This window comes from Gouania willdenowi, chromosome 5 (genome assembly GCF_900634775.1).
Source record: "Gouania willdenowi chromosome 5, fGouWil2.1, whole genome shotgun sequence".
NCBI lineage: Eukaryota > Metazoa > Chordata > Actinopteri > Blenniiformes > Gobiesocidae > Gouania > Gouania willdenowi.
In genome coordinates this window covers 29549810-29572230 of record NC_041048.1, presented here as the reverse complement: position 1 = coordinate 29572230, position 22421 = coordinate 29549810, and the positions used below count along the sequence as shown (strand labels likewise).

The window sequence follows — 22421 nt, the reverse complement described above, 5'->3', positions numbered from 1 at the left end:
AACAAAGACAAAAAACTAGAAAAAGCAAGATTTTAGATTTTTAAAGCTTCCTACTCATATTTGTTTACACATTTTTTTACAGATGCACCAAGTACATGCTCTATATGTGTGATGAGCAGTCAATACTGCAGGGTTGCTAAATGGTAGGAGGATTTTTTTTTGAAGAAGAAGAGGTGGAAGCTTGTGCTATGCCGAGTGGGGATTGGCTGTTGCCGTAACAACGAGGGCTGGAATCAGAGATGACGGGTAGAGTGGGAGGAGCCCTCTGGTGAGCAGCAGTGTGTTATTTCTTCCAATGCTGTGTGTCCTCGTCTCTTATATTTAGATGTTCTTGTTATCTGCTCACTGAGGCAGGCCTTGGTGGGCTAATACAGAGGGAGGGGCGTAAGACAGGATTGTAGTAGGTTGATCCTATTATTGATACTCGCCTTTACATTTCTCTGTGGAGCCGCCGGTACATCACTGTAATAGAGCTAATTGAATCCTGTGGATATATCTCTGCTGAGAGTGACATCTGAGAAAAGCAAAGGAAACCTGAGGCGACTGCCCTGTTCTCCCCCAGCCTTCCACCCTCTACAGTCATTCAATGAGATGGTAGATGATGTCAGCTTTGCTGTAAAGTAAGTACTCTGTTGCCACATTTGCTTGCAAATTGTATGCAGAGCTCTATCTCACACCAAGGGTCAGAGAATCGGGGGATAAAAGCAGAATGTGATGCATTGAATCTGCTATTCCATTGAGTTCTTATATATGGCTTTATCTTCAGGATTTCTTCTTTAACCCTCTTTATGTAATAAAACTCCAAGGATACTGCATCATGGACAGTGAACAGTTTAGTGATGTAGTGTGTGCAGTAATTTAAAGGGATAACAGTTGCTCACCAATGCAGTCGGAGGGCAGTCATTACATAAAACACACACCACATTTTGGGCCCGTGTTAAAAACTATCTTGTTGAGCTTTTTTTTGCCTTGAAACTTTACTAGTATTCTTGCATTATTTTATAAACTTTCTTTTTTCTTCACAAAAACCTAATGACAATCTGTTCTACTATATTTTTGTGGTTTATTGAATATTGTGTGACAGACTTTTGCTACTATTTAGAAAATCCTCAATCGTCTCAACATCCTCTTCTTCACTACCTCCTTTACTTAACTTTTCTTCAATTTTCTCATCATCTTCCATTTCTTCATCCGCTGCAGTACAAGAACAAATGGTAAATGGACTTGATTTATGTAGCGCTTTATCCCCACACTGAAGCAGTCTCAAAGCGCTTTACATATCAGCTCATTCAGTCAATTTCTCTCACATTCACACACCAATGGGACAGGACTGCCATGCAAGGCGCTAGTCGACCACTGGGAGCAACTTAGGGTTCAGTGTCTTGCCCAAGGACACTTCGACACATAGTCAGGTACTGGTATCGAACCCCCAACCTCTCGATCAGAAGACGACACTATAACACCTGAGCCACGGTCGCCCAGTTGACAAGTGTTAGTGTATTTATAAACCTTAAAATCCTAAACTGCAAATAACTAAATACAATATTGTTAACACAATTAAATGAGCTGCCCATGTGTGGCTCACCTTGGGGGGTTTAGGGGTGACTCCTCTGGTGGGTTTTGATTCATTTATTGACTTCTTCATTTTTAAAATTATATTTTAAACCCTCCTACAGTGTCAAACAAAAAAATAAGCAAATACATATGCAATGCAATGCTAAATAGACAAAATAAAAAACAAACAAACATAAAACGACTTTAACATCTGGACTCTCAAATTTGTATACATTTCTCAATCCTATGAACTTTGATAAGTGACACAAAGTACTAACCACAACAAGCCATCTCAGTGTTGACCTTTACATTGTTCTTTAACTCATTGCCCCAGAGTACAGTAGGCCAACTGTTGACATGGAGACGAGTGTGAGAAGAACAAGGAGGAATTATTGTTTCCGGCAAAACAGTGTTTTACTGTTTGTGATCCATTACTTTTTCTCCAAAGTCAACTCAGGCCAATCACAGTTTAGAGTGACAGAAACAAACGCAATGCAAAGGGCACGATTTAACAATTTTATTTTGTTTATTCTTCTATTACAAACTGGCTGACTTTTACTTCATACACACTGCTGCTGCTGGAGCGGGCATTTCTCTTTCTCTCTCTGACAACATTTCTCCGCGTTGTTGCTATGATGAGGCAGTGTGCATCATGACAAAATGAGTGATCAGAATGATTCTGTGCAAGCAAAAACGATTTAATGTTCACAATTTCATTGCTCCATCTGGTCTAATGTGACGGAGCTCAATTTTGTGACAACATGAAGTTTATAAATCTGGGAAAAATCCACAAAAGCCACATCATTATTTAAGCCACAGGGTTCAAAGTGTGAGAAAAATGTAGCGACTTATAGTCCGGAAATTAGGGTACATTTTCTCAAAATGGTGATCCATGAAATAAATATTGATAATTTTATTTCAAATGAAGTCTGACCAGAAAGACAATTCTCAGTTAAATTTGCTGAAATGCCACACAGGCACATTAATTAACAAACAGATGCACAATATGTGCCACTTTTGGCTGTTGAGTGAGTTCTGTAATGTGACTTGTTATGGGGAAGGTCTGGATTAGGACGCGCTCATTAATCCATCTAACCGAGCTTTACATCGAGTATTTTAATACAAAATAAGTCAACACGTTGCATATTTACTGTTAATTTCACATTGCTTGTCTTTAAGTTAGACATTATCATTTTATTTTCATTACATATTTTCTTTTAATTTCTGATGCTCACTCGTGGTTCTTAATAGACACATTTAATGCAGACTTTAATACTTCAACACTTTTTGTAAGCAGTGTATATTTGTGGTGCTTGTGATTGGTGGATTTTTCATGTTGACTTACTTCGTTCCTTCCGCTGTGGTAGACGCTAAAATCTCAGTTACTAGTTTTACAGAACGTGTAACTGTGTCCCATCCTGCTGCTCTTTAGGAAGGTAAAATATGGGAGTTTCCCAGCCAAAACAGGATACTTGACAGGTATGACTTGGCCTGAAACTAAGAACTTAAAATAGGTAAGAGGGCTAAAACTCTCTCCTCCTCTCTAAATACACGGAGTTCAGCATGCCGATCGTACAGTGTTTTCATTTTAGTTTGAGTAACAGTCAAATTTTTCTATGCCAATTCCCCGGCTTCATAAAGTCTTTTGCGAAAACCGTTCACAAAATCAATCAGATTTTTAGGTGTTTCTGCCTGCATCCACTGGTCACAAAGAACATGTAACGGACTGCGCACAGTGAGACCAAACACCAGCTTATTAGAGCGGAAGCCTGTGGTCTTTTACGTCACTTACCTCGCTGCCAACATCAACCACCACTACCCCTTCTCCCAGTCTCTCCCCATCTGTACACAACAGGAATGCAACAAAAATTTTGAAGATTGATGGAAATGTTTTAATCCTCTTTGACTTTGAGCATGGTATACAGATGCCATATTGTGCTGTATGCAAAGCTGCTTCAACACACACACAATAATTTTGAGGTGAAGTTTGAGCTTCTGTCAGCTGCTTTAGTTTGTGCTTGACTTGTTGAAAAATCCACACATAGAGCACTCTGCCGTATTGGTTGTATCCACAACTGCCTATACGACAGAAAATAGAAACTGTTAGAGGTGACAAAGATGGAAGTCCAGACAACTATTGACACAATACCTGATAGTTTTATGTTTCTTTACAGGTTCTGCTCTTCAGCGCAATGAAAAAGATGAAGAATTTTAAGAGACGGTTTTCCTTATCAGTTCCTCGTACTGAGACAATTGAAGAGAATGAGTTCACTGAACAGATCCATCAGCTCAACATAAGGCACACTCAAGGTAAAACCCAATCCTCAATTGAATGTATCTTGTATCCTCTGACATATGAAGGATAGTTCATCTTTAGATTTATTGATCAAATGAATTCCTTTAACAAAAAAAAAAAAAAAAATACATACATACATCTTTCTTTTTCTTTTTCATGAAATATCAGACTCGCAGGATAATGGACAAAGTAAATGTAGGAAATTAGCAATACCTATGTTGGTACTAGGAAAAGGCACCTTCAAATTGCAACAGGTTTGCACAGAAACTATAAAGAATATATTACAAATCAGTATTACACTTGGCTGATGTTGGAATATTATCATGGGACGAGGAGACAATTTCATATTATGACATGAAGACTTATGAAGGCATGTATGAATTTTTATAGAGCACCGCTCCAATACTATGTCTAGGTTAGGAATCTGTGCCCTTCCAGTTACCAATACACATCCAAAGTCACAGCTAGTTAACTCTGGACTCCAAGTTTTTCACCCACAATCCAAATTTTACATTTTGAATATCTGTCGATCCAAAGTTCTTTCCTATTAGATCAGCAAGTTGAGGTTAATTTGTTAGCATACACTTTTATTCTTAACCTTTGTAAATTCTATCTATCTATCTATCTATCTATCTATCTATCTATCTATCTATCTATAGCTATATCTATGTCTATATCTATATAGGGATGTAACGATTAATCGTAAGGCAGTTAAAAATCGATTCATAGGTATCACGGTTGATATCGATTTTCTGAAAATTGAATCGCAGTACTCTTTTTAACCACAAGTGTAGGCGGCGGGCGGAGTCTGCTAATACTTTCTTTCTGGCCGCCTTCTACTCTTACATATGTTAATAAATGATTCATTGCCCCTTTAGCACCGAAAGAATATCTGTATTATTACTTGAATATCTGTAAAAGTCACGTTTTTCTATTAACTCTGTCTGCTAGCATAGCTTCTCTTCTTCACTGCAAGATATCTGCATGCCAACCGACCACTGTATTACTGTATCCAAACAAATATGACGTAAATCATTGCAATCACGTTTTTTTTTTTTTTTTTTTTTAAATCCAAGTCAATTGTAAAGGCACAAAATACATTTTCAATTGCACTTTTAAAAAGAAAAAATAACTATTATGCAGTTTTGCATTGTTTATTATAGAACCAGAATTTAAATTAATAGGCTTCATTTTCATTTGTATTATTCCTTTATTTATTTAATTCAAGATTTATTTTTAGTTAAATTGCATTGTTTTGAATAGTTTATCAAGGAATTCTTTTGACAATGAAAAATAAAAGGAAAATAGTACTGTATTTTCTAGTTTATTTCCCAAAAAAAAAAATTTATCTACAGTCCCATTTTGTAAAATAAATCGTGAGAGAATCGTATCGTGACGTAACGTTTTTGTTCTGCAAAAAGTTATTTAAGTTAATATTTCATGGTTATTTAAAATTATTCCCGTGATTCCAAACTTCCTTTAAATCGCGGGTCACAGACTTCACTTCCTCTTCTATCTCCATGACTGTGGGCCGCGGCTTTGCTGATGGCCATTAGCCAACCATATCACAAACTATCTGATTCTTCAGACAGAGGAATGTAACTTTTTTGTGAGTGGATGGGTCCACAACACAGCTCCACTATGATTATTGTTTGTTGCCAGGGTGAGTGTTTCTTCTTACATTATTCTGTGTTAAGATGCTAGCAGCTACAATGTAAACACACACACACACGGCTGATGTGCGTGCGTGCAATACACTGAGATGTAAATGCTAAACTCACAGAACCGTTTAGAGAGAGAGTTGCGACTTTGGTGTTGCAAAACGTTTATTTTTTGTGGTACTTCCGGGTCTCTCTCTTTTTTTTTTTTTTTTTTAATCTCTCAACAAACTGCGACGGATTATGTGCCAGGGCTCGAGACTGCGACGACCAAATTGGTTAATGGTTATTATATTTTCAATGTGTGCGAGTGAAAATTTTATCTGGTCGCATCTGTGCGAGGACGTATAGGGTGATGTTATTTTATACGGAGCGGCTGAGCGCTTCGTCACGTCTGACTCAGCTGCGAAGGCCAGAAACATCTGGTACGGCTGAAGGGGCTAATCTGTTGAAACGCAAAAGAACTCAACGGTGGCACGTCCCGCTGCATTTCTTTAACACAGCAACTACTAGTTCTAACGGACATCATCTTCAAGGTACCTGAACAAACTCTGATCAGCAAGCTTGATCCACAATAGCTTGCATACATACTTCCATAGCTATACACTTACATACATTTACAACATGTTCACACACAGTCCATCTTATTCATGTTTGTCCGTTTTTCCCTGTCTGTCTTCCATTCTTTGTTTTATGAGCTCCCATTTTGATTTTATTCTTTGATTTTATGATCTATTATTTGAATATGTACCCTGCACTTTTATTCAATATTTGGTGGACTAGCATTCTCCTAGAATAGTGATTTCAGTTTATTACATATAATCCTCACTTTTATTAGTCTAGAAAATGCATTTTTATTATGATTTAATTATCCCATTCTAATTGATATTTTGACTGTGTTAATTGTTGAATTTTGAATAAAAGATTAAACGTAATCTTTGATTCCTCTGATTCATTAATGCTGTGTATTAGATGTTGCTGTACAAATCTACTTCCCTGGTTTCAAATTAATGGCTTTAGTCTAAAAACTTAGACATATTTCTTCTGTTAAAGGAGTGGCAGCCTGGCAAAAGTTGAAGTAATATTAATAATCATAATTTATATTTTTATTTATATAACCCATTACTAACTAATTCAGTGCCAGCCATTTTCAGATTTTCTATCCCCCTCAGTGCCAGCCGTTTTTGAGCATTTTGACTGATTTTAAAGACCCACAGATTATTTTCTACTATGACTATCTGAAATTTGACACCAGATTCTGAAAGATTGAAGCCTCTATATTTGTTTCTTCCTCATTTCGTTCTTTTATAATCAGCTATTGAATAGAGCAATGTTCAGTTTCAGCGCAAAAAGCTGAGAAAAAAGCCTTTTTCTAAAAATCCCTGTCAGTGACTTTAAAGCTTTTTTTTTTTTTTGCTTTAGTGACAACTCTAACATCTGAACATTGTTTATATATATACATATATATATATATATATATATTAATAAATTAAATTAAAAAAACACTGGGACAGGGCTTTTGATGGCAAACTTATTTTTATTTTGCTATCTATGTCAGAGTTGAATGGATTTCTTATTGTGTTTTGGCATTCCTCCAACTTTCTCTCCCATCAGTCTGCACAAGCAACTTCCTCTTCCTCCTCGACATGCAGAGTGTCATTGCTTGCCCCATTTTTTTATTGTTTTATCTCACCACCGCCACATTGTCCATGAGTTCCACACATGCTCTGGTCGAGTGTGCGCTGCTGGGAACGTCAACCCTCGTACGTAGCTTCATTTTCTGTCTCGTAAATGCCTTTCCTCTCTCCCTCTGAGCTCTGCTGAGCACGGATGATCTCTCATCCAAAGGTGCATTGGTACCTGCTACATGTCACCTATTATTTTGTTATCTGGCTCACAGGCTGGGGGTATTTTGGCTCCCGTGAAACTTAGCCAATAGAATCATGTAAACCCAGATACAGTATGACATCACTAGTATAAAACCAAAGCGCAAAATTTAAATCATTGAATTTTCTGTAGTGCTCGTCGCTCGGACCCCGCTGCAGTGTTATGTACATCTTCTTTAATCTTTTATTTTCTTTGAAACAAAGTTTTTCTTTCATTAGACCTTTTACACAAGCTTGCGCGTCGAGAGAAGAAAAACCTCCTGTTCCAACTGCAAGAGCTGAAACACTGAACTAACACAAGGACAAATGCCTGCATAATCTGAGCTGAGCCTGAAGGCCTGAAAGCATGCTGTGCTGAAGAAGTCCACGCAAGTTCAGTTCTCGACCCGTGGTGAAGAACACTAGTCAGAACCAGTGGAAACCTGCTGACTGAAAGAGCTGTGAAATGCGCTGAACAAGAAACAGAGCCATCGGTCCTACCACAAGCCGGAACCAAGCTTTGCTGTTCAGACTTTCCTCCAACAACCCGTCTACCACAAGAGACGGACCACCGACCATGGACCCATCAGAACCAAGGTACTCTGAATCTCAAATTCTAATTGGGCCTAAAGTAATCGCAGCCACATGGTCCTACACTGATCTTATCATAGCTTGCTCTCTCTCTCTCTCTCTCACACACACATGCACACATACCTGTCTGTGGTGATAAAAGCCATTAGCTCTCCCATCCACTAGGTGTCAGCCTAGTCCTGAGGTCTACTAGTGTCTGCGGTTATATTGCATCGACACACATGAGTAAGTGTGGTAGAAGAAGATTGTTATGAGCTGTTTCTGTTCACATTAAATGGCGGAGTTTGCCAACAAAGAGTCATCTCAGATGTTTTATTGAAAACATTACATGGTACCAGGAGTGGGGTTCCTCAAATTGTGCACAGTGATAATGGACCTTGTCACAGTTGCAAGGAGTTGAAAGACTTTGCTGAGGAATATGATTACAGACATATGACTTCAAGCCCCCTGTTCCCCCAGTCTAATGGAAAAGCAGAAAAAGGAGTGCACATAGTCAAACAAATACTCAAGAAGGCTCAGGACAGTGGCTCAGACCCCTATTTGGCTCTTCTGAGTTACAGAGCCTCGCCATTGGAACATGGTAAATCTCCAGCTGAGTTTCTAATGGGACGTAGGCTACGCACCACTCTTCCCTACACAGTTCAAGGAAAAAAACACAAGGCAGTTAGGCAGAAACTGAAACAGCTACAAAAGAGACAAAAAAATAACTATGACATACCCTCAAGAAGTCTAGCTCCGCTGGCTAGACGTGACACAGTGAGAGTGCAGGATTCCAACATCTGGAGCAAAAAAGCTTCTGTGCTTGAGGAAGTCAGTCCGAGATCGTACTCAGTTCAAACAGAGGATGGACAGATCCTGTGGAGGAAATTGTGTTTGCTAAAAACACAAAAGACACTGCAACAGCGTTAAGATGAAGGAGTTATCACCATACCAGCTGACTCACCACCTTCTGCTACAGATAGCAGTGTATCAGCACCTGTGTCACCTGTGTTGAGACGGTCTGCATGATGTGTGACTGCACCTGACAGACTAAACCTTTAATCAAGAAACTAACTGTATTGTTGGAGGGGAAAATGTCTTGTTTTGGTGATTGCTAACAATGTGTTTTGCTGGATCAAGTTGTTCATGTTAGATTATGTTATGCAGGTTGAATAGTGGGTAAATAATAAGTTTGATAAGTTAACTTCTAAAGAAAAGGGGATGTGGTGATAAGAGCCATTAGCTCTCCCATCCACTAGGTGTCAGCCTCGTCCGGAGTTCTACTGGTGTCTACAGTTATATTGCATAGAAACACAGGAGTAAGTGTGGTAGAAGAAGAATGTTATGAGCTGTTCCTGTTTACATTAAATAGCGGAGTTTGCCAACGAAGAATCATCTCAGATGTTTTATTGAAAACAATACACTGTCTATGCCTCAAAGTGTCCTGAACCTAAGTTGCGCCCAGTGGTTGACCAGCACCTTGCATGGCAGCTCAGTCCCATTGGTGTGTGAATGGGTGAATGAGTTGATATTGTAAAGCACTTTGGGACTACTTCAGTGTAGGCATAAAAGCGCTTTGTAAATCAAGTTCATTTACCATCTACGATTGTCAGCCCCAACCTGTTTTGGAGCCGATTCTCTAGACAAATGTGTTAAGGTGTGTTCACTCAACGCACCTCAGACCATGCAATAATCTTTCAAAATAATCTTATAAATGCGTGTTTATGCCGTTTTTATGATTTTCTTACAAAGTTTTTTCTTCTTGTCGGGTTTTTCCACCAATGAAAGTGCCAAAACCACCATTGTTTCCTCTTCTTAAACACTGACTTCCATCCATTGTCCTATGTTTTGGAGCTGCTGAGCAGCAAAAGCTTCTTCTTCTTTGGTTTTGTTAGGTCATGTCTGAATACTCAAGATTTCAATTCATTTTCAATGCCTCTACTTTTGTTCAAGCTCATATCAAAACATAAAAAAGTTGCATTGGGTCGCAATTGATATAGTTCTATGGGTCATCGTTATTCTTTTGGCAATGGACAAATTTTTGCTGGCCAGAATGCAAATTTAGGTCGTTGATAAAGTGTTGGATGAGGAGTGTCTTTGTGAATACTTTTTCGAGCAGAAATAATAAAATAAATTAAAATAACTCAGAACGAAAACAGGATATTAAAGTAAAATTGTTAGGTAAGGAGATCATGATTATCTTTTTTTATTTGTTTTTTTATCTTGTCTGCATATGCATCAAAGATTAACACCATGGGCGGATTCACTAAGATCTGAAATAAAGGGTGGTAAACCAGGTGCGTCCCCAAATCCTTTGGTGGTGCTTTTTCTTCACCTGCAGTGGGAAATTCACGAACATTGCGGCACAAGTTGGTGCACTTGTTGAAGTGGTTCAGACCGCCCTTTTTAAATGAACAAATTGAGGAAATTGGAGGCAGCTGGACTTCTCTGTCTGCTTGACTGATTTTTATTAATAGTGAATTCTGACACCAGATTCTAAAAAAATTAAACTCTCTAATTTCATCAGAAAAAATAATATAGTCTCTAGCTTGTTTCGTTCTTCTGTAATCCGCAGTTGAATAGAGGCAAGTTTCACACAAATCACCAGTGTGTGACAAAAAGCTGAGAAAAACGGCTTTTTCTGAAAAAAATCTTAGTGACTTTAGTAATACATTGCTCTTTAACTGGAAGGCTTTGTTCCCTCTTTTTTTTAATTCCTTTTTCCTTCCACCTCAACCAGAGGTAGACATTCACACATGAGCTGTTTAGCCATGGATAGTACTTTTAGTTGATTTCAGCATTCTCAGGGCATTTTCATTTGAAATCAACTGCTCTGACGCACTGCAGTGCAAGTCAAGTTAAGAACACTGTTAAATTTTAAGAATGGCTAATATGCAGAAATGAAGCAGTGAGAGCTTCATTTGTTTTGGAGATTTTCCCTGGAGTTGGCATATCTGACTTGTCTCATTACTTACATACTTCTTTTTGTCAGCTAGATTTGGTTTAAATCAGATGTTTTGCTACCTCTTATCCTTGTCCCAGAAAGTATAACTCGTAAAATAAGAGTTTAAATAACTTCTGTTCCAGGTCTAAACTACTTAATATAAGGATATTTGATATAAGGATATTGATTATTTCTTAAAGAAACAATAAGTAGGAATACTTCACACTAATAGTACACATCATACCAGCTTAGAGAGAACAAACACACAGCTCTGTGGAGCATTGAGGCAGTCAGTGATGTGCGTCAACCTGCTCATTCTTCTTACTGCTTTTTATTGCCAAAAATCATATCCACACTGTAAAATTTGAGTTTTAGTGTAATAAAAACAGGCAACGCTGTGATTGACAAGGGTTTTCCTGTCAGTTTGGAGCGATTAGAAAATCAAAATTGTTAAAATTACAGCTGTTGTCACCCATTCGCCCTGAGCCATGGATTATCCCTATGTGAAAGCGACCCTTTTTGTGAGTCTCTGTGTGTGTGTCGCCTCTACTGACCCCATTTAGCATCAACAGATCAAATGAGCTCTGTAGCTGTGATATTAAAATGAGCAGAAACCAGGTTTTGTTTTCACCCGACATCCTATTTGAAATGCCAATCAATATGACACACAGGGCGTCTTGTTAAAAGCCCTTTTGTATTGCTGCTCAACCATTTTCATTTTTTTAAATTCACATTATGTGGTAGTGTTAGAATTGGGAAAACTACTAAGAGCTTTTTCTCTCATGTTCTTTATCTACAAGTACAACTGTTACAAGTTACAATGTATTATCAAAAGTGTTATTGTACAGAGTAGCACTTCGATTAAACATACTTTATTAAGACGTCCTCCTCAACTCTTATTATCCACTGTATCCATGGAAATAGGGAGCATTGATGAGCACACACACAATGCATGAACATGATATTGGCAAGGTGGGCAATATTCAGCCCAAAGATCTTTGCTGAGACTGTTCATAGTGGGAAGCTTCAAAAGATGCCGACCAAGAAACAGTCATTCTCCTGGACAATGTAGCTATAAGAAGGATTCAATTAAACGTTATCTAATGCCAAATACACACTAATGTAGGAGGTCATGTCTATGACAGATACCACGGCACACTTTTTGACCACTTTTGGTCAGTTTCCTCCTTTCAAATAGAGACAAAGGAGCTTGCAGGAATTTACAAACCTTGCTCCTTCTTGCTGAGGCAAGCACTGCTCTTTAATCCCAGCTGTGAACCACATGGCCTTTGAATACAGCATTTTGCTCTTCAAGTGTTTTAAGGAATATCTCTCATTAATATTGCGTAAAGGATATCATGTTTGGTGTCAGAATAACCGGAAAAATATGATCTCTGCTTTCATCTAGTTTTGAAGGTCATAATCTAACTGTGTTTTGCACTATTTACCGTAATTTCGCACTGTTTTATTGGCCTCATTACAATAATTTAGCAATTTTTTAAGAAAAATACACACAAATGCCACAGCCTAACATAGGCCGCACCCTTTTGGCTGATGAGGGTGCCTGTCCGACAACTCAGAACGGGCAGGTAGGCGGGTTGCTGTACTCAAGTTAGGTTTCACGGAAATGTTCGTGTTTCAACTGATAAGTTTCCTTTACTACATGAAGAAGTCAGCTCCTCACTGCCCCGCGTCTACATATCAGTTCATTTACAACTTTTTATGATGACTTTTTACTGGAACCAGACTGATACACCGCTTCGTCCGCTCTTCTTACCGCGAGCTACACAGCTAGCCGGACTCTGAGACAGAATATGGACGCAATAGCTTCTGAACAAATCCAATGTGGTGATTTGGCAACTTCATGCTGTTATGCTCCTATTACAAACTGTTAATTTTTCTGTAGACGGAGCAGAGATCAGAACAGTCTAGATACAGGCTCTACTCCGTTTGTCCATCCTCCTTACGGAAGCGTCTCCATCAGCCTCAGAGACGAGAGCACCGATCAATCCTGATCAAACCTAACGCGATGATTTAACAACTTTATTATATTTATTCTTCTATTACAATCTGGCTGACTTTTATCCACACTGCTGCTGCTGCTGCAGCGGGCTCTTTAAATAAGTTTGCACATCCAGAGAAGAAAAACCTCCTGTTCCAATGGCTGAACTGAACCAAAAACCAGAATTCAAGAACTAAGCCTGAAGGAGCGGAACACTGAACCACAAGGACAAAGCCTGCACACGCTGAACAAAGAGCAGGCCAGTCAGGCCTAACACAAGTCAGAATCAGTGGAAACCTGCTGACAGAATGAGCTGGAAAACACGCTGAACAAGGAACAGAAACGTCCGGCATAACACATGCCAGAACCAGGTCCAGAAACTGACCCTTTTGGATACACTCCAGCGGTCCAGAACCACGCTTTGCTGCTTCAGACTCCTCTCGCGCTCTTCTAGTAGTAACGTTTGATTAAAAAATGTTTATACTTTGAGAAGTTGTCTGTGGTTTATGAAAATAGTATAAGAGTTCACAATCCTGGTTGACAAGTTGTTAATAACTAGTGATCTAAGACACTATAAACTCAATCTTAGATGGTACCTCCTATGGCAAAATTAAGTTAATGTTAATTATGATAATAATTAATATCAGTGACGTGCCTTGACCACTAGGGTTAGGTAGGCACGTTGCAAACCGAGACCATCAATGACAATTTCATATGTTTCTGCTGTCAAGTGTTCATTCAATTCAAATCAATTTTATTTGTATAAAGCAATTTCCAAGTTATCTCAATGCGCTTATCAAAATATAAAATTCATAATAAGAAAGAAAAAACCCAATAAGATCCACACGAACAAGTGATATAGCCATCTAACAAAATCAACATCATAAACACCATTAAAGAAACATAAAGAATTATTTAATATAGCCTCCATACTCTCAAGATATATATCTCATGACACGGCAGCACATCTGTTGTTGGTGTTGGAAACATAGAAACACGGAAAAAATGACAACAACTTAGAACAGCCTCAGTGAGGAGCATCCACAAAATCAATCCTTCCTTTTGTAATATTCACTGTGAAAAGTATGAAACATGTTCTGACCTTACCTTAGCTGAAGGTCTGGTAACTCAGGTGTTGGTCTCCCATCTTTTAAAAGCTGTCATTTTTCCTCAAAAAAAAGTTTCTCTATCATCTCTAGCGCTGTCATCCACACTGGAGTGTTATCCCGCCCACTAGCTAGAGAAAGTAGCAGCAGCGGTCACGTGATATCAATTCACTCATGTACTGTGAACTTACGTATAGCATTTAGCATAGCGCGGTTACGTCTAAAGGCAGCTCTCTACGCTGCCTTTACACGTAAATGGTTTTCATCTTGGGGACCTGACTGCGCATGCGCAAACACGTAAAATCACGCAATGAGAATGGAGGCAGAGGAGCAACGTGCCTTTGGGAGGGGGCGTGGCCTCCCTCTGCCTTACAGCGGAGCGAAAAAAAAAAGAAAAAAAAAAGACAGCTGTTCCAGCAAATAGTGCTGTTTAGTAATTTGGGCTATGAAACGCACAAAATGCGGACACTTTCAAACTTATAGGTACTGTAGGCTATTGGAAATGAAAAATAAATAATTTATAATTATATGATAATTAAAAAAATAAATAAATAAATAATCAAAATATCAATTCACCCTTGGGTAGGCACTGTCTACCTTGCCTACACCGACGGCACGTCACTGATCAATATCATAATTCTTTTCACTCCTTGTGTAGTTCCTCCTGCACTAATAATGTATTACAATTCTAATCAAACCTGGATTACCAGCCTTGATCACCCTTGGTGAAAGCTTGAGTATATGCAAAGGAGCCTATACATATTTAATTCAACTTGATTTATATAGCTCCAAATACACAGTCATCTCAAGGTACTTATCGCAAAGGTTTTGATGAAACCTAACATTTCCGTATGAATAAGCATCAGTGATGATGGAAATTCCCTATTAATAGGACAACACCCCCACCAGACCAAGGCTCTGGGATGGTAGTTATCTGCCAGACGACATGGGTTGGTGCACATGTAGAGAAGAACAGAAAAGGAAAGAGAGAAAGATCGAGTTTAATAGCTGGTTGAACCATGAACCAAATGTTGCAGTATTGGGGTGAATGGTGATTTTACAAGGTCCCATTTGTGGCCAACATAGCTTTAAGCTGCAGCAAATATAATTTTTTGTTCCATGCAAAATTAATCGTCCGTATAAGTTATTTTTTTTTAATTTATTATTTTTTTTAAACAAGCATTTCACATCCCTTTTGTCATCCCATGGCTATGTACATACTTGTTATTATAACAATATTTTACTAGTATAGGGTAATACTTATCATATATTTTTTATATGTATCCATAAATAAATCCTAGGCTTTATTAAAGTTATCTATATATATTATTCCAGTTATAATGTAACAGTTAATCTCTTAAGGCTGTCATGTTCCCCTACTTTCTTTTCCTTTATAACCAAATATTTTTATTCTCCCTTTCTTTCTTGGGACAGCAGTTATGAATGGCAAATACTGGCAGGTGATCTGTGATGTCCGTTTTTAATATACTTCATATCTGACCTTCTATATAATTAGTGAATATGGAATATGTTGTCAATGAGTGAGGCCCTGTCTGCTGTTATATTGCTATCAGTTTTTGTGTGCTTCTTAGCTTGTAGTAAATCAATGTTAAAGTCACCACATACATAATTTACCTTACTCCTATTTTCATTTAAAATACTTTTCATTGTGGCAATACAAGTATCAATATCACTTCCTGGTTTCCTGTAGATACAATAGATGACTAAATGTTTTGCTCCCCCCTAATGTCCACCTCGACAGCAATGCACTCCATAACGTCATTGACAACTACCGACAACTCATCACGTATACGAAGAATGAGGAGTGCCACATTTAAATAAATAAATAGACTGTTAATTAATTATCTAAAGTGTTAATAATTAATGAAAATAATTTTACATTTCATTTTCATTCTGAAAAGCATGAAGTATAATTATTTCATGATTGGAAAGAGTGAAGACCAAAGCAATGGATTTGGCTGGATTGATGCTAACCCCACCACCACAGACTCAGATGTAAAGAATCTGACAATTCTCCCTTTTCTCCCCATATCCTACATGAAGAGAAACCCATAAAACAGAGTTAAGGGAAGTCGTGGCCTAGTGGTTAAGGAAGCAGGCTTGTCGCTGGTTTGAATTTTTCCCGGGCCATCACTGTGGGATGTTGAGAAAGTCCCTTAACCCCAATCCAACTGCTCCCTGGGTTCCTGCAATTGGCAGCCCACTGCTACCCCTCAGGGAAAATAGGTAAAATGCATCGAATAATTTCACTATGGTGATGAAGAAAGTACACAGGTGATGGTCATACAATTAGAATATCATTAAAAAAAAAGTTGATTTATTTCAGGAATTCCATTCAAAAAGGGAAACTTGTATAATGTATACATTCATTTCACACAGACTGACATATTTGAAGTGTTTGTTTCTTTAAATGTTGATGATTATAACTGACAACTAATGAAAACCCCCAATTGAGTATCTCAGAAAATGAGAATATTGTGGAGAGGTTGAATATTGAAGACACCTGGTGCATCTGCAAAGGCCTTTAATGGTCTCCAGTCTAGTTCTGTGGGCTACACAATCATGGGGAAGACTGCTGACCTGACAGTTGTCCAAAAGATGACCATTGACACCTTGCACAAGGAGGGCAAGGCACAAAAGGTCATCGCTAAAGAGGCTGACTGTTCACAGAGCTCTGTGTCCAAACACATCCATAGAGGTAAAGGGAAGGAAAAGATGTGGTAGAAAAAAGTGTACAAGCAATAGGAATAGCCGCGCTCTGGAGAGGATTGTGAAACAAAATCCATTCAAAAATGTGGGTGAGATTCACAAAGAGTGGACTGCAGCTGGAGTGAGTGCTTAAACAACCACCACGCACAGACGTATGCAAGATATGGGTTTCAGCTGTCACATTTCTTGTATCAAGCCACTCAAGAGACAGCGTCAGAAGCATCGAAAGACAAAAAGGACTGGACTGCTGCTGAGTGGTCCAAAGTTATGTTCTCTGATGAAAGAAAATTGTGCATGGTCTTTGGAAATCAAGGTCCCAGAGTCTGGAGGAAGAGAGGAGAGGCACAGAATCCACGTTGCTTGAGGTCGAGTGTAAAGTTTCCAGTCAGTGATGGTTTGAGGTGCCATGTCGTTTGCTGGTGTTTGTCCACTGTGTTTCCTTAGCTCCAAGGTCAACACAGCCATCTACCAGGAAGTTTTAGAGCACTTCATGCTTCCTGCTGCTGACCAATTTTATGGAGATGGAGATTTAATTTTCCAACAGGATTTTTGGCACGTGCACACAGTGCTAAAGCTACCAGTACCTGGTTTAAGGACCATGGTATCTCTGTTCTGGATTGGCCAGCAAACTCGCCTGACCTTTACCCCATAGAAAATCTATGGGGTATTGTGAAGAGGAAGATGTGAGACGCCAGACCCAACAATGCAGAAGAGCTGAAGGCCACTTTCAGAACAACCTGGGCTCTCATAACACCTGAGCAGTGCCACAGACTGATAAACTCCATGTCATGTCTCATTGCTGCAGTAATTTAGGCAAAAGGAGCCCCAACTAAGTATTGAGTGCTGTACATGCTCATACTTTTTATGTTCATACTTATCAGTTGGCCAACATTTCTAGAAATGTTTTTTTTGTATCGGTCTTAAGAAATATTCTAATTTTCTGAGATACTGAATTTGGGATTTTCATTAGTTATCAGTTCTAATCATCAAAATAAAAAATAAAAAAAAAGATTTGAAATATATCAGTCTGTGTGCAATGAATACATATAATACACAAGTTTCACTTTTTGAATAGAATTACTGAAATGAATCAACTTGTTCATGATATTCTAATTATCACCTGTACATCATTAAAACATTCTGACCCAGTTCACATCAAATACAGCTCAGTCTATGCTTAACACCTCTGAAGGTTTGAACCATGGCTTTACTTTAAGAAGATTGATGGAACTCTTCTCTTCTTCATTTACTTTGGTTTATCTTTCAATCCACCCTCATCAAGAACCAGTACTTCTTTCATCTGGTCAACCAAATCCATAGATTCAGACACAGGGAAGACACTCTGTGATGTGGGAGCAATTTTAGTGAATGAAGATGGACCCCCCTCAACAGTGGGAGTTAGATTGAGCTCCTCTTGCTGCACACTACTTATATAATAAGAAATTAAATACTGTCTCTTTCTGAACTTGTGTGTTTTTAATTATTTATACCATGCACTTTTATACTGATGCACTTTTTATACCAATGCACTTTTATATTGATTAACCTTTTTTTACTCAGACAGACTTTTATTATACCGTATGTTGTTTTTTATATTAACTGTCCTGGCTTGAATCTTTAAGTGTACTTGAATGTTGCGTGGGGGGGCATTTGCAATTTTTTTGTACTTTGTACAATGACAATAAAAAGGATTCTGATTCTGACATCCTATTTGCATTCTGACTCATTCTCCTGTGAACACAGCTCCTCCTTATGCAAAGGCACCTCCTCCAGGTTGTCTCCCTTCTTTGTAGTTTTCTCCTCTTGTGTTTCCTGTTCCCTTTTGTCCTCATCAACACTGCTCACAGAGCCATGTATGAAGTAGAACAGGTTGGATCTTTAGAAGTTTCACTCAATTTTTATTCAGACACAGCCCATCTGTTTTAAAAAGATGTCTGCACTCCCAAAAGATATTAAAGTTCTCTATGAAAGTGAACGTTTGGCACAATCAGCAGACAAAAACGTATTCAGAGTAGAGATGGGCGAAATAGACAAAAAATTATCCCTTACATTTCTGGTATTCATTATGGTAACAATAAAAATTGATAATTAAAAATATTAATTGAAACAATTTCCAAGGCTCAATATTACAAATAGTCAAATAGTGGCTGCAGCTGCTAACGTGTTTTGGAGGGCTTTGCTAACTCAGATGACCAAACTCGCCATTATACCAGGTGAGTTTGCATTTTATATTCTGTATTTAGTTATAGTAAAAGATGAAGATAGCTCCTTACACGACATCACAGACACAGGTTGTTTTCTCACACAGACGTTTATTCTCCTCCTCTCGCCGTGAAAACTAACACGTACATAAAATAACAAGAGAATGACCACATTACACAAATCACACTACAAATGGAGGTGCACAACTTAAACATGAAATAAATACCTCGTTGGCTGCTTGTCATGAAAAGAGAAACTTAAAGATGCTCCACGCAGTGTGAACTTAAGGATGATCCAGTAGTGTAAGCTAGTAGATGCTCCATACACACTCAACTTACTCCAACAATACACGTTTCTTACACGAGGTTAAAGCCGATCAAACTTATCTGCGCTCCGTCTCCGCTCTGACTGTGCATCGGTTAATTGCGTCGTTTTGATACCTGATGCTAAAAATGATGCTTATTTACCAGAAATACAGGTAAATAATCAAAACCAAACTTAAATTATACATTTCTTTTCAACATAAAACATTGTGTAAACCCTTTTATGTCACTCATAAATCATGAACTCTTTACCTTTTAATATAATATATAAAGTATAAACATTTAAGCAGCAAAACCTTTCACACAGCACTTACAATGCATGTAGTATTCAAAGTTAAAGCTGCAGTGCGGGAGTTTTGTGAGGTGCTCCACGCTCACAGTGCAGCGAGAGCTGTCAGGGACTAGGCCGCTCACACTGTTTGATCATTGAACCTGAAGTGTGGTGCCTCACACCTTCGAATGTGGAAATACATTTCCATTGCCCGGTGAAACAAACCAATTGAAAAAAGGCCACAATAGCTATTCTTGATGTGCTGATATTTTATGGAAAATATTTCTGCATGTCGGTCAGTCTTAGTGTTGTTGTATGCAATTATTTTATTTCCTCATTTATAATCAAATTATTTTTCTAAAAAAAACAAAAAAAAAAGCACATGAAAAGAAAAAAAATAACTGCAATAGTGTTTTTACTGTTTAATATAAACCACTGCTGCTGAATCTTGTTTATTTTACATCTGATAATGTGTTACATAAAGTAATGGTTGATAAATATCTCCCTGATTACCAGATCAGGCTTAATGTTTTAATCATTAATTACTGACAGCAGTACTTATGGGATATTCTGGTGTATTTATCACAGTAGATACATTACTGTCTGATGGGGCCAGCTAATTTGTCTGTGATCACTTAAAATATAATTTAAAAATATTGCATTTCACAAGTTGGGATGGATTTAGTGATGGCCGATGAAGCCTCATGAGGCATTATAACGCTTTAGCCAATATGTTTGAACAATGGTTCATTTCTTGATGCTTCATATGCACATAAAACCCCTTACTGGCCAGATGTATAATTACAGGCAGCTCGACCCCATAGTGTGTGATTCATTAAAAAAAAAGTTATGTTCTTAGGAATGACTATGAAAAATGTTACAAATATTATATTTCTCTACATAAATGTCACGTGTAAATTTAATTATTTTTGAATTTTTCACAGTGCATACATTTTCCCAAAAGTGGCTGCCACTGGATTTGATCCTGCCCCTCCAGAGCGTCAGCCTTATTCTCTGACCGCTTAGCTCCAGTGTGTAATGTTATCTTTGTCACTTCAGAAAGGTGGACACTTCAAAGCGCTTGCATAAGGAAGAAGTCACTGAATATGCATGAGTAACTTGAACAATGATAGGGAGATTTTATTCAGAAATAACAGTGCTGAATGAGACGTACAATAAACCAATCAATCAATCAATCAATAGATCTTTTATTTGTATAGCGCCAAATCATAACCAATGGTATCTCAAGACACTTTACAGTAGAGCAGTCTTAAGGACGGACTCTTCATTTTATGGATACACACATATGCATATATATGTATATACACATGCATATGTATCCCACACCCAACATGAATTCATCATGGCGGCAAGGAAAACCTTCTGTTAAGCAGCAGGAACCTTGTGTGGATCCCATTCCTATGATGAACAGCCATCCACGTTATGCTGTGTTGGGTGTGTGCAGAGGAAAGGGTGGAGACAGAGTTGTTAAGACTCTGTAACTCCACACTGAGGATCCCACGGACCTGCAAGACAAAAGCCAGAAGGAGTACAGGAGCAAACACACAAGGGAAGAAGCAGACATAGAGGGAGTGTTAGAGAGAGGAATGGGACCCTCTCCGGTCCCTCTCTAACCTAAATGACCTCTCTCTTAACGCCCTCTCCAACCGAGCATGCCAGACCCCCCCACCGGCAGTCTATGCCTATTGCATCTTAACTATGAGCTATGAGCTGGTTAATAACTAAAAGCTTTACCAAAGAGGAATGTTTTGAGCCTAACCTTAAAGGTAGAGAGGGTGTCTGCCTCCCGAACCGTGGTTGGTAGATGGTTCCAGAGAAGTGGGGCCTGATAACTGAAAGCTCTTCCTCCTATACTACTTTTAGAGACAAATGGAACAACGAGTAGTCCAGCATTTTGAGAGCGTAGTGTTCTGGGGGGATTGTATGGCACTACAAGCTCCTTGAGATAGGCTGGTGCCTGTCCATTTAGGGCTTTATAAGTGGGAAGAAGAATCTTGAATTCTATTCTATATTTTATGGGAAGCCAATGCAGAGAGGCTAATACAGGAGTAATGTGATCTCTTCTCCTAGTTTTAGTCAGTACACGTGCTGCAGCATTTTGAACCAGCTGAAGTGTCTTAAGCGACTTGCTCGGGCAGCCTGCTAAAAGAGAATTACAATAATCCAGTCGAGAGGTAACAAAAGCATGGACTAGCTTTTCGGCGTCGCCCTGAGACAGGATAGATCTGATTTTAGCAATGTTACGGAGATGAAAGAAGGCAGTTCTTGAAGTTTGTTTTATGTGAGAGTTGAAGGATAAATCCTGATCAAATAGAACCCCAAGGTTTCTAACAGTTGTGCTAATCTCTCGTTTTATGCGTTTATCTACACTCTCAAAAATATTCATATGCTCTCTCTCTTTCTCCCTCTATGCTTTATAAAGTGATTACAGTGATGTCACTTCCTTGCTGAGCACGTCTACTAAGCGGGGCTGAGAATGGAGGAGCTGAGTGGAGTGGTCTGCAGTTAGACCCCTCTAAAGGTGTAAGCACTGGGCACCTCCCGAAAAACTATAGGGTTCATGGACTTTATCATTGGGGAACCTTAGTGATTTGCCCTGTGACCATCCCCGAACAGCCTCTCACTCTCTGTATATTCAGAATCACAAAAGTTTATTTTGCCATGCACAGTTTTAAAAAAACAGCACTGGGATTTTGACTCGGTAGTCGGTGCGCAAAACAAAAAAAAACAAAACACAAGCCAGCAACAGTAATAATAATAATGATAGATATACTCAACTCAACTCAACTTTATTTGTATAGCGCAATTTACAACAAAGTCATCTCAATGCGCTTATCAAAATATAAAATTCATAATAAGAAAGAAAAAACCCAACAAGA

The 22421-nt window shown here is 38.5% G+C and overlaps 1 protein-coding gene across 1 annotated transcript in view; it reads left to right on the top strand.

Annotated features, from left to right (window-relative positions):
* The first annotated feature begins 308 nt into the window (after nt 1-308).
* Nucleotides 309-22421, top strand: part of cdk18 (cyclin dependent kinase 18) — a 140250-nt gene continuing 118137 nt past the window's right edge. Inside the window, exons 1-2 of the mRNA XM_028446758.1 lie at nt 309-620; nt 3729-3864. Coding sequence (XP_028302559.1) covers nt 3747-3864 — 118 coding nt within the window. The 5' untranslated portion in view covers nt 309-620; nt 3729-3746. The remainder of the gene's footprint in view (nt 621-3728; nt 3865-22421) is intronic.